At 39.5% G+C, this 13,652-nt stretch overlaps 1 protein-coding gene across 7 annotated transcripts in view; it reads left to right on the top strand.

The window, feature by feature from the left end:
- The window catches only part of SMC1B (structural maintenance of chromosomes 1B), a 37,001-nt gene that overhangs the window by 15,834 nt on the left and 7,515 nt on the right, over positions 1-13,652 (top strand). For 4 of the 7 annotated variants that reach the window (XM_081191560.1, XM_081191561.1, XM_081191562.1 and 1 more), the window contains exons 10-21: positions 911-1,118; positions 2,824-3,009; positions 3,353-3,532; positions 4,657-4,803; positions 5,436-5,573; positions 6,515-6,631; positions 8,356-8,462; positions 9,274-9,415; positions 9,802-9,947; positions 10,652-10,805; positions 11,410-11,508; positions 13,315-13,471. In XM_081191560.1, coding sequence (XP_081047686.1) covers positions 911-1,118; positions 2,824-3,009; positions 3,353-3,532; positions 4,657-4,803; positions 5,436-5,573; positions 6,515-6,631; positions 8,356-8,462; positions 9,274-9,415; positions 9,802-9,947; positions 10,652-10,805; positions 11,410-11,508; positions 13,315-13,471 — 1,781 coding nt within the window. The remainder of the gene's footprint in view (positions 1-910; positions 1,119-2,823; positions 3,010-3,352; positions 3,533-4,656; positions 4,804-5,435; positions 5,574-6,514; positions 6,632-8,355; positions 8,463-9,273; positions 9,416-9,801; positions 9,948-10,651; positions 10,806-11,409; positions 11,509-13,314; positions 13,472-13,652) is intronic. The other 3 variants (XM_081191564.1, XM_081191563.1, XM_081191565.1) reach the window with 3 other exon arrangements.

The following is a 13,652-nucleotide window of genomic DNA, read 5'->3' as shown; positions in this document are numbered from 1 at the left end:
TGAGGTCCAGCTCCGAGGGCATTCTGGCAGTTCCCTGACTGCGAGAAGTGAGGTTACAGGGAACCAGGCAGAGGGCCTTCTCGGTAGTGGCACCTGCCCTGTGGAACGCCCTCCCATCAGATGTCAAGGAAATAACTATCTGACTTGTAGAAGACATCTGAAGGCAGCCCTGTTTAGGGAAGTTTTTAATGTTTGATGTTTTATTGTGTTTTTAATATTCTGTTGGGAGCTACCCAGAGTGGCTGGGGAAACCCAGCCAGATGGGCAGGGTATAAATTAATAATATTATTACTGGTCTTACATATGTACATTTTTGTAATGGATAGAAAGTGCCCTACCCAGCCAGGAAGGTTATTGTGCAAGGTGTGGGGGTGGGATGGGGAGATTCTTGTCTTAAGAATTTAGTTTAGTAAATTTTACATTTGGGGGTTCTTTCTCTCACTTGAATGTATCTTTGGTTCATACTGTTTTTCACTGTGGACACTTTGGAAGATCAGGATTTTTCTCCTATGGTAGCTTTTTCCAGAGAGTTGTACTTCTATTTGCAGATCAAGATCCTGTAACTGAGTGTCCCCACCTAAGATCATTTACCTAGGGGTCAGGTAAAAACACTGTTGCGTAAGAACAACCAAGAGCCTTAAAGTGCAATCCTGATTGTTCCTTGGCAAGCAGGGTTTCTATTTGGCACTAAATTTAGCCCTGCCAGGACTGGCTTTTCTCGGCAGCTCCCAAATGGAGCCCATCCCTGCTGAAAGTGATGACAATCTGTTGATTGGCAGGTACTTCAAGCCCTTCTTGATTTGACTGGGATCCTCCCTTGGAGGATGACCTTCAGGATTCATGGCAGTATTGCTTAGTTGACATTAAACTAATTGGGCTGTGTTTTTTACCATTTTGCTTTGGTTTGAAGTGAATCTTTAGCAGAGAAAAAACAGGAAGAAGTAACACTCACAAATGAAATTGAAAGGTCAAAGATACGAATGTCTGAGTTAAATGAAGAACTGAATAAAATTGTCAGTGACCTGCATAATGCAAAAATCGATGTCCATGAGGGGAAACGCCAGAAGACAAGGGCTGAAAACTTGGAGAGCCTCAAAAGACTATATCCTGGTCACGTGGTAACTAGATGGACTCATTCTTACATTTTAATGTGTTCAGTAGACTTGAGAATTTCGCCTTGTGAATAGCCGGTTGTCTTTATCATGTTTCCTACTTGATAAATGCTGAGAAGTGTTGAACATAAGTGCAACTGAGAACTAGCAAACCATTTTTGAGTATCAGTATTTTTCTAACTGGGTAAAGAAAGTAGCACTATGGTGGCTACATAACTTTTAGTAGCACTATGGTGGCTACATAACTTTTCTCACTAAAAGTGAGAAACTAGTAGCTAGCTATTTCATAAAATATATACCCCACCTGATTAAAAATAAATAAATCTCAACTTGGTTTTCAAAAAGAAACTATGAAACCACAAGAATGTTTCTCCAACTGGCAGTGCGGGACGAGGAGCAGGAAGTGGGAAGCTCCCTGCTGAACCGCTCTGAGATGGGTGGACAACGCTAGGAGCCAATCCTAGTTTTTCCATTGTATCTGACTGTCCATACCGTTGGGAGGAGTATTGTGCCTGTCCTGCATCTATGTTGCATCAGCACAGGTGAACATGATATTGAGGCTGTGGAGAAGGTGCAGTTCACCTGAGCAATAATTTAATTCTTGGCACTCATTCACTTTAATCTTTGCAGATTAAAAAATATGTTTTTATTTTTAACAAGTGATCACTAAAAGATTCCATACCCCTCTTTTAAATAAATAAATAAATAAATAAATAAATAAATAAATAAATAGTGTTTTAATTATTAGAATATCACTAACACACCCATTGCAGACACTGTCCTTTTAGCAATGTGTTCAATGGCTGCGCTCAAAATGATTTTTTTAAGCAATAAAACAATCCTTTTTATTATTATCATTATGGCAGTGATGCCCTCCAGATGATGATGATGGACTACAGCTCCCATCATCCTTGACCATTGCGGTAGTCTCGTAATCTGGGGAACCGGGTGACTGCAGCTCCCATCATCCTTGACCATAGTCTCGTAATCTGGGGAACCGGGTTCGCGTCTCCGCTCCTCCACCTGCAGCTGCTGGGTGACCTTGGGGCAGTCACACTTCTCTGAAGTCTCTCAGCCCCACTCACCTCACAGAGTGTTTGTTGTGGGGGAGGAAGGGAGAGGAGAATGTGAGCCGCTTTGAGACTCCTGAAGGGGAGAGAAAGGCGGGATATCAAATCCAAACGCTCCTTCTTCTTCTTGCTGGCTAATAGCTTGAGTCCCACAGCTTCTGGAAGCCTCACATTGGCTAGCCATATAGTATGATATTAGGACTCTCATTCAAGTGGTTTTTCACTGAGCTAAAGCTGGGAAAGTGTTTTAGCAGTAATCACAAGTTTATTTAAAAATGGTGTGATAAAACATTGCCATAGTAATACACCAACATACCCAGAGGTTTCTAAGATGCTCCACATAGTAGGTTCTCATATGTGCTCAAATAAGGTTCATTTAGGTAGAACTCAGTGAATGTCTTTTCATAATGGATTCACTGCTCTTAAAAACTGCTCTGTATTTGCTTCTAGAATGAGGATTGTAAGATTCTGATGCCTCTTGAAAGATTGTAAGATTTTCTGATGCCTCTTGAAATGGATGCTTCCATCAAGGAAAAAAAATGCAATTTTAATTGAAAAAAAATGGGAAATTAGCTAAAATGAAATGTGTGCTGTACAAACTCAAAAGATCAGTTTGCTCGTTATTGCTGTTCTGTTTTTAGTTTGGAAGACTGCTTGACTTGTGTCACCCTATCCATAAAAAATATCAGCTTGCTGTCACCAAAGTTTTTGGCATGTATATGGTTGCGATTGTTGTGGCTTCAGAAAAAGTAGCTAGAGAATGTATTCGTTTCCTCAAGGAACAAAGAGCTGAGGCTGAAACTTTCCTTCCTTTAGATTACCTTAAGGTACACTTTTATTAAAAGTATATTATTAGTTTTTTATTCACAAAGCTGATTGGGGATTACTTTGACATCTAAGAAATTTTGTTAGTTTAAATTTGCTTTAAAAATATTTTGTAAGATGCGACTGAAGTCTTAGAAGATTTTGTACAACAATTAAAGTGTCTAGGTTTGTATACTTGGTCTCTCTGTGGCTCCTTTTGGGCCCAATTAATATTGCTTTATTAATTTATGAGTGTCTGAAAGCATGTTTCGTATGTTAGAAACAAAATCTGATAGGATACTTGTAATCTTTGTTACAGGCTCTTTCATTGTATTTAAGTAACCTTTTCTAAACATTTTTATTTAGGTAGAACCAATCAATGAACAGTTGAGAGAGATAAAAGGAACTAAAATGATGATTGATGTTATACAGACATCGTTTCCTGCACTGAAGAAAGTAATTCAGTTTGTTTGTGGGAACGGTTTAGTATGTGAAACAGTACAGGAAGCAAGACAAATAGCATTTGAAGGACCATATCGACTTAAAGTAAGCACAAAGAACCTCACTTTTAAAATAAGATTTCCTGTTGGCTTTTAAACACGCAAGGTACATGTTCAGAAGAATCATGGAGCTCATCTTTCCAGAACTATATAACTTGAAATGCCAGCCAGTGCCAGAAACATTTTATACAGCTAAAATAGGCTAGACTAAAACATTTCCCCCTGACATGATAACACTGGTGGTCCTCTGAACATTTGCTTTTGAAAATTTGTTACTTTTGTCTATTTTGATTATTTTGTTATAGCTACTGTTTTTATTGCTGTTAAAGTGTTATATAAAATATAATGCTAGGTTGGCAGGAGCTGGAACAGAGTTTATACTCTAATGACACATTAGCTACTGAAGTTAAACATTGTCCCACTGAATGGGTAAAATAGGAACCTTCAGAGCTTAAAAGTCACCATACACACCAGGCTCATAAGACAATTGACATCCAGTGCAGGTCTTTTAAAATTGCTGTTATATGAGACCAGCCAGAGGTTCTGGTTAGGTTTAAGCTAGCCAGAGGTTATCACATATACTACCTTTCATCCAAGATACAGGATAGTCAGATACACACTGTATTATATACAGTGGTGCCCCGCAAGACGAATGCCTCGCAAGACGGAAAACTCGCTAGACGAAAGAGTTTTCCGTTTTGGAGGTGCTTTGCAAAACGAATCTCCTATGGGCTTGCTTCGCAAGACGAAAATGTCTTGCGAGTTCCTGCGGGGGTTTTTCCTCTCTCCCCCCCCTTTTTCTAAGCCGCTAAACCGCTTATCAGCTGATCCGATAAGCTGATAAGCCGCTAATAGCGCTAATCCTCTAATCCGTCAATGGGCTTGATTCGCAAGACGAAAAAACCGCTAGACGAAGAGAATCACGGAACGGATTCTTATTGTCTTGCGAGGCACCACTGTAATTGTCTTAATCCTGAACTATTTCACTGGTTTTATGTCCCGTCTCTTTGTGTTTTATTGGAAGGCAAAATTGATTTGAATATAGCTAGTTTGGAATATCCCCCCCCCCATATACTTGCCCTCACCTCAGTCCAGGAATTGTTAGTATACTTATGCCTAATTGCCCTCTAGTAATATTGATCAATTCAGAAAAAAGTGTTTAATTTTCAGACAGTGGCTCTGGATGGAACTTTATTTTTGAAATCTGGTGTAATCTCTGGCGGCTCAAGTGATTTGAAAAAGAAAGCTAGATACTGGGATGAAAAAGAGGTGAATGAACTTAAAGAGCAGAGAGAGAAGCTGATGAATGAACTAAAGGTAAAGCTATGGAAATTATGTCCAACAGTATCAGTGTTTGAAACTCCCATTGTTCTAGGTGCGTTTTGCCACAAACTACAGAATGGAAGGAAAGGAGGACCTTTTCTTGCCTCCCCACTTCCAGCCACTCTCTGAAGACTGGAGAAGAGACCCTCTTCAGAATATTAGGCAGGGCAGGGGAAGCATGGCTTTGTTTTTTGCAAATGAGGACTAGATCATTTGAAATGAACTTAATATTTTAGCTGTAGTTCATTCTTTTTCAGCTTTGTATTTTTGTTTTTAAAAAGCGTGCCTAGACATTCCGTTGTTGGGCCCATAACCTAAATTTAAGGTGCCAAAGTATCCTAATATCATTACTGTAATACTGTAAAAGGAACAATTCAACTTTTGATGAATTGATTCAATTTTTCCCCTAATGAACACGTTTTTGAAGTGCAATTTCCCATAATATTATGCATTTTTTTGTTATTTTCACTAATGCATGCATTTCAATGCATAGCTTCCCCAAATAAATACATTCTTGTACATATTACCCGGCTGGAGAACTGCAACGCAAATTTGTTACAGAAAGTGCGATTTAGGTAGGTTTCCCTCTAAATGCAAACTAAATCAGATTTCTCTCCTATACTTAGGACTTGATGAAAATCAAGCGCAAAGAGGCTGATTTAAAGCAGTTGCAAGCTCAATGCCAAGGAATTCAAACACGACATAAATATTCGCAAAATGAACTAGAAGTTATTAAAAAAAAACATATTGCTAATTTCTATAAGGTAATATTAAACTCTCAGGTGGCTGTTTTCCTTGTCTGGGCAAAATGACTTGCTTTTTGGTTTTAACTAGGACATCTTAAATGGTAACATAATTGAGGTTTTTCCTTTACCCGTTGAAGAAATAGAAGTAATATTTTTTTCAAAACCCATAATTTAGGAGGGAATGTTTCTATTGGGAGACTTTCATTTTTATACTTTTATACTCTAAACATGAAGTCTGCATTTAGATGAACAGGAAACCAAATGTTGGCCTTTTTGTGTTTGGGTGTTGGAGTGGGGGTGGCTTCTTCTGATCTCCGGACTGGCTTACTTTTTTATTGTGCCAAGGACTGCATTGCCCTTGATCAGTCATCCAGGGGCCACAGTTTAAAAGTGAGTGCAACCACATTTTTGTCAATTTTGTTTATAAAGGACAAATATTGGGAGGGTGGGGAGGACACAAAAAACTTCTGTCATCACAGTAGCATAGTGAAGTTTACCTTTGGAAGGAGTCAATAAAACAATTTCTTTAAATTAAATTTTTAATTATTTTGTAAATTGAGAAATTTAGGTTGGATTTGTCTGGCCTCAAACACGTTGCTGTCACCAGCTACAGCAGGAACCAGTTACAGCAGTAACAAATTATTTCTAATAATTAATATCATTAAAATCATTAAATATTTAAAAAAGAAAAATGGAAGGCCCCACAAAAAGCCTTTTTTGGCATCATGGTCTCATAGTGGGGAACCCATAGAGCAGTTTTAGGGGAGGCCTCACCAAAAATGGTTTTGGGTACAAAATGCAGCCATTGGACTGCAGGTTAGCTACCTATGTTCTGATAGTTACATTTGCAGTACAATTGTGTGGTTCCAGAATAAAATATCCTCACAACATAAATAATTAAAACAGTGAGACTAGTTCTCCATTGTTTTTAAAGACTGTTCATATTTATTTGTATTTAGGAAAAATCTATGCTGGAAAGTGTACTATTAAATAGCCAGTCAGAACATGTGATGTTGAATGAAGGAGTTTTACAAAGAGCTGTTAAAATGGATGAACTCCAAAAGAAAATTAACGAGGTATAAGATTTTCATTCATGGCAGCATATAGAATCATAGAATGGATGTCTTACGGCAATTGGTTGTAGATGTGTGTTCCTTGTGCGGCTGCTTCTGAAACCCCCTGATCTCAGGGGAAAGCTCCAGACCTGCTTTTACACTTGTAATAAACTTAGTGCATATAGCCAAAGGCCTTTGCAGACTTCATACTTTACAAAATATATTTTACAAAATAAAATGTATCCAGGCTATGTACATAACCCAGGGAGGGGGGGTTCAAAAGCTCAACAAAACACTTTCATATCCAAAAGCTATATAGGACATAAAGCTCAGTTAAAATAAATTTTAACGTTGTTAATAACAAAAACATAGAAAAGTGTTCAAATAATTTTCTGGCATCTGGAAAAAAGGGCACAATGATGGTCTATTGTCAAAGATCCATCTTTCAGAGGTTAAGATACAGCTTGCCAATTTATCAGGATAATTCTTTGACAACTTACAACCCTTTATGGGAACCCTGCACAGTTTAGTAAGGCCCTTATCTTAGGTTTCATTTAAATTGAAGCAGTATTGTAAGGAAGGCAGGTCTGCTTTTGCTGCCATAGATAGTAATCAAGGTTCAGCTCTCTAAGAAGAACTGGTGGTGTCCCTGAAGAAGTCCTTGACTCGTTCTTGGAAATATGTTCTACAGAATTTCCAGTGCTGCCTTTACTTCTCTCTGGCATTTGCCCCTGTATAATAATTATGTTAATTCTTTAACAGAAAGGAAATCTTCAAAATGGGCACCAGCACTTCATTTCTATTATAAAATAAAATTTGAAACAGTTTTAACCAAACACCAATTTCTGTAACAGTTCAGGCCAAACTAGATGTGATGCTGTTCATGCAGTTAGCAAGTGTGTGTGTGTGTGTGTGTGTGTGTGTGTGTGTGTGTGTGTGAATAAAACCAAGTAAAAAGGAGCTATGCTGAAGGGTAGGCAATTTAACCTTTTTCTTCCACCATTGTCCTGATCCAGATCTCTCCTCCCAACTCCCATATTTGCATTGGGAGAAGAGCTCCCACTTGCTCCAAAGGGAATTGCCAAAGGGAATTTTCTTCCCAGTGCAGATAAGAACCTTGGGATGGGGACAGTTACGGTATTTAGGTGGGGAGCATAGAGGGGCTAGAGAGTTGAAGACTCCCCCCCCCCCAGCTGCCTTACAGTCCCAGTCCAAATCACACACATGCCATATGGCTACTATTTGTGTTTGTACAATTGCTACTTTCCTTAATAATGTAATGTCTAGCTTGGCCTGATCTCTACCAACCCAATATTCCTAAAAAGGTGTGTCTGCAGTAAAAAAAAAAATAGTAGTGAAATTCTTCTGGCCCTATCAAGCTTTTCAGTGTTCCTGTGTTCCAATTAACAGGTCAATACCTCACAGTGAATAATATAATGCATTGTTGAAGAAGAAAAGGTGACTCTGTGAAAGAGGTCATTAAGAAAATTCTTGTCTTGACAATGTTCCTAAATGGCACATTCACACATTACACACAGACACAAGCATTTGTCTATACATATAGAAGTGTTATTGTTGATTTACCTAGCTTAACTACTTGTATACTTGTTGAATGTAATATGGGAACATCCCTACAATAACAATTGATACTTCTTACATTTCTAAAACCTTCATATACTGTGTGAAAGAACTTCTTTTAAGGAATTATATTTAATTGCCTTCTTGGTGGGGGGTTGTTGCAATAGGTGGAAGACAATGTTTTCAGTGACTTCTGTGCAGAGATTGGAGTAGACAATATTCGTGTATATGAAAAAGAACATTTGCAAGAGCAGGAAGAAATTGACAAGAAGAGGTAACTATTCAGAAGTGAATAGTAGTGATGTTTTGTAACATCATTCTGTAATCAGAATTCCTCCGTTTTCTGTATACATACATACTTAATGTCTCTGTCCTAAGATATTGTTCAGCTATCATCATATGATGATTATTTTATTGTTAAATTGAGGTCAGAACTATGTTTGCATAGAATGCCCTCGCCAGTATGCATTTGCTACTCCTTGGGGATGCAAGGACATTGGGGGAGAGGAATTGTCACTAGCTTTATTCTTTTCCAAAGCGGTTTTGCCTATCCTATCCCTACCAATAGGGATGTTTGCATGTAATGTTTTTATATGTTGCTTCCTTATTTACCCCTGATTCCAATACCTTTTGCTTCCTTGGTTGCTTCCCTTGGATTGAAGATTAGATTGTAAGCTTTGGGGGATCTACACTGCAAAGCGCCATGCATTCTGATGCCACTTTATTGTTATTATTAAATAATAACTTGTTTTTTACCTTGCATTTAGAGGGCAGCCTAAAGCCACATGGACGCCCACCCCTCTGCAACTGATCAGTTCAGCCTTTTAGCAAGTGTGATCTGTCCCTCCCCTGGCAGTCTGCTGGGTAGAGAGGAAGAGGGGGCAAGAGAAAAATAGGTGTGCCAGAAATAGAGAGAGAAAGTGGGTGCCCCACACACTTCTGACTCTGTCCCTGCCCACTGTTGACTTTGGCCCTCCCACAGTCAACACAGATCCCTTGACATTACTTCTGAGGGATGTAGTGGCCTTTGACAGGAAAACATTGCTGTCTCCATCTTAACATATTACTGTATTGTGTCTGTTCAGGTTTCAGTTTGAAAACCAGAAGACGCGACTGAGTGCTCAGCTTGAGTATATTTGCAGCCTGGTAGACAAGGCGGTGAAGAAGAATAACATGTTAAAGGAGAATATTTGCAAAGATGAAGCTTATATTATTAGCCTGAAAAAGGTAACCAATAGTTTGTTACAATAATTTATATCCAGCTTTTCAAGTTTTCACTACAATCAAGCAGTGCATAAAATTTCTTAAAGTAATATAATAATCAGATTTGGTTACAGTCATTTACTTCACAAAGAAATTGGTTTAATTATTTTAGAAGACCTCCTTTTCTAGGCATTTTGCACTATGCGCACATTGCATGTCTATAATATATGAACATATAAATGTAACTAAGATTAAGGAGTGAGATGGCAATTAGGAGGGGAAAATCCATGTAGATCAACCCAACACAGAGATATTAGAGTGTTCCATCTCTACCAATAGGTATCTGACTACCTTGTCTGGATAAGATTACCATGAGGCTATTATACTTTATAAATACTTTTCATACATAGGATGAGAAAAACTTTTTACAAATGGTCGAGGAAGTTACGGTGGAACTGCAACAGCTGAAGGAAAGGTGGAATGTTAATAAGGCTGATGTTGCAGAAGCACAGAATCAAGTTGAGGAATCAAGGAAGGCATTGCTAACTCTAATAAGGTAAGGTTGTGTTTAGAATAGGTAAGTGATTTGTGGGGGGAGGAACTCCAGATAACTGAAACTTCTCTCACTAATTTGTGTGAACAGGAACATTTAAGTTGAGCATTGTATATTTGCTAAGATAGTACAATTCTGTACAACTGCTATGACCTAGATCCGAAGGTTTGTGATGGAGAGGTTCTTTGTGTACAACAGGGTGTCTCCAATACCATCTTCATTGCAGCCTGACAGGCCACTCATGAATTGGTGGTACAGAGCAGGTTAAGAGATCCAGAAGCCGATGTGCACATGTTCAGCTATGGTGCTCGTTGGATCACCACTGCAGGGTGCCTTTGGATGGTAAAAAAGTGGCAAGAGCAAATGTGTAAATGACCTGGATACAAAACTGTTTCTATCTTTGAAAGAGGGCATGCAAATCTTTCCCAGTTACTTGTGTCTGCTTACACATGTCACTGAAAGCAAGAAAGCAAGCTGAATTTGATGGGGAAGTAATTGATTTCTAGAATGGATTGAGATACTTTGTATTTGGGTTAGAAACTTAAGCTTGAAGTGTGGTTCAAAAGTACTATCTCGTGTGTTTCTAAACCCAGGTATTAAGTCTAAATTAATAATATAATATACAAACTGTTCTTATATAAATTTTAAACCTTCAGTAGCTGAAATATCAGTGTTATGTTTTCTGTGTTCTTGATTTTTGGTGGCAGAGAGTTGGCAAAGTTGCAAAAGGAAGGTATTGCAATCGAGACCTCTCTGGAACAGAAAAAGTTAGAAAGGCATAATACCTTTCTTGATTGCAAACTCCAGGACTTAAAGATTGGACTTCTTTTGGGATCTTTGGATGACATTAGTGAAATAGAGGTAGGTTTTGTGGCATATTAAATAATTTAATACAGTTGTGGAATTTGTACATAAATAAGGTCTGCCAGACCTTGATCTAACTAGAGTAGTGTTTTCCAAACTTGGGTCTCCAGCCATTTTTTGACCACAGCTCCCATCATCCCTAGCTAGCAGGACCAGTGGTCAGAGATGATGGGAACTGTGGTCCAAAAACATCTGGAGGGCCGAATTTGGGAAACACTGAACTAGAGTTTTATCTGGTGGCAAGTACCAAATTTTTAGAAGAGCTAACACAGAGAGAGAGCACAGAGAGAACCAGAACTGCAAAGATGTCATCCTGATGGGTGTTTCCCCCCGAATCCAATGCTATTTTATTCAGATGCTAGGATGTATATTTAACAATTGATGCTCCTGCCCCTCAAAAAGGGCAAATGTGTAGAAATATATGAATAGGAGGCTGGATAAAATTGAGGCACCACTGGTTTTCATGAAGAAGTAAACAGTACCTTAACCATAAGTAGAAGGATGGGAGAGGAGAGAGAAGCAAATGCTGCTGCTGCTGTTTTGGGTTTTTCAGTTTTAAGTATTATGTATCTCCATTAATTTTGCTGGCTGTTTGTTACAGCTGGGATCTGATACCGAAACTACAGAAATGACGGCTGATATCTATGAAAGAGAAGAGGCAATTCATGTAGACTATAGCAATCTTGCAAAAGAGCTAATGGTAAGAGAAGATCTCCATTTTAATATTGTGCATGAAAGCATGTTTTCATGAGCTTGGTTCCACAGTTTATTTTCCGTTTGCCTGGCTAATGTGGTTAAAAGGAACATCTGGCTACCATGATTCCTTAGATATTCTCTGCCGCATGCAACTTGCTCCGTAAGCAGGACTGCAATCAATCACCCCAGAGACTGTCCATCCTGTGGTGTGCAGGACCACTGAACCGCTTCCTGCTGCTATTAACCACGGAGGGAATCTTTCATGGACGCCCATTGAAGCTTCCCTCCCACAGACAGAAGCAGCTTCAGGGAGAAGGGTGGTTTTCATCAGCATGTGGGGGACATTCTCCCACAACTTGTGCAGTCTGCACTTCATAGCACAGCTACCTGTTGTGATAAGTGCTTCTGCATTTCATAAATTTGTGGTGAGGAAAAAATGGGGAGAATTATGTATGCCACATTGAGCTCCTTGGAGGAAAGGTGGGATATTAATAAGAAAGAAAAGAAATTAGTTCTGCATTCATTCTGCATTACAGACACTGCATACTGTGTTGAGACTATTGTTGTTTGTAGGTATTCACAGCTATATCAGGTTTGTTGCCTGAACCAAATTCTCCCCGAATTCTTTAGTCCCTCAGATAGGTAGATACTGCCATCTGCCATCCACTGTCAGGAATTGCAGAGTTGGGGAAGGAGATTTCCTCCCGGTGTAGAGACCCTGGTCAGTTTCCTGCGTCCTGTCCAGATGGTTTTGCCTTTCATTGCTCAGGACTAGCCTCACATCTTGGACTGTTGGGTGATTTATCTTCCCCTTCCTTCCCTGCTTCCCTGCTTGCTTGTTGTTCATTATGGTGAGTTTTGAGTGGTTTGGGTTATTGTTTTTTCCTGACAGTATTTTAATTTTTTCTTCACACATCTCCTCACATCCGCTTGGCTACTTGGCCCAGTGGTTTGGTGTTTTGTTTGTTTCCTGGCCCCTCAGCTTCCCCACCTGAAGTGAATCCCCGAGTTTAATTTCATTCAATGGTAGTTGTGGTATGTGAGCAAATGTCTTCAGTCTCTTCCCCACACCTGCTCTCCTAAGCCACAGCAGTTCCTTTTCTTCTCTTAGTAGCTTTTGCACCCAGACCTTTCCTGAAAGCCTTTTTAAAACATGTTTTTCGTTCTAGTGTGTTTTCCTTATTGTGTCAGTAAAAGGTAAAGGTACCCCTGCCCATACGGGCCAGTCGTGTCCGACTCTAGGGTTGTGCACTCATCTCACTCTAGAGGCCGGGAGCCAGCGCTGTCTGCAGACACTTCCGGGTCACGTGGCCAGCATGACGAAGCTGCTCTGGCAAACCGGCACCAGAGCAGCACACGGAACGCCGTTTACCTTCCCGCTATAAAGCGGTCCCTATTTATCTATTTGCACTTAAGAGTGCTTTCAAACTGCTAGGTGGGCAGGAGCTGGGACCGAACGATGGGAGCTCACCCCACCGCAGGGATTCGATATTGTGTCAGTACCAGTACCTTAAAAATCATACTTCCTAAACTCTGCCGTTCCTGCTTGTGGGTGATAGATGGCAGTATCCATCTGATGGACTGTGTATGCTCTAAGAAGGTCAATCTGAGTCCATAAGGCCACGAGGAATAAGCATGGCACTTGCAGCCCCACAGGGACAATCAAAATGTTGCAACTGCAGCATGTTCCTCTGGTGTGGACATTACCTCCCCCCTCCTTGTCTTTTCTTTTAAGACTTTGAGGCAATTTTTAATAACCCAATACCATTATTCATTGTTTTTATACTTCTTTATTTCATTTTACATCTAGGACTTGCGCTCCGACAAAGATATTGAGACTCACCTAACAAAACTTCAGCAGGAAATAGCATCTAGAGAAAATGTTCTATCAAAAACAGCAGCACCGAATATGAGAGCTCTTGAGAGATTACATGTTGTTACAGGCAGATTTCAAGAATCGGTTGATGGTAATATTAAACCTTTTTAATTAGTAAAATTAATAATAAAACGATTCTGTGATTCTGATGGTAGTAGTGAGAAAGGTGTTTCTGTAAACCCAGATTGTTTGGGTGCCGTTGTGGCTGTCTGATCACCCCACAACGCACTTACATCCCAATTTATTACCTTATTGCAAGTCTTTCAAAATGT

This window comes from Podarcis bocagei, assembly GCF_964188305.1.
Source record: "Podarcis bocagei genome assembly, chromosome: 4".
Classification (NCBI taxonomy): domain Eukaryota; kingdom Metazoa; phylum Chordata; class Lepidosauria; order Squamata; family Lacertidae; genus Podarcis; species Podarcis bocagei.
Note: the sequence above shows the minus strand (reverse complement) of the source record. Positions and strands in the feature narration are given on the sequence as shown.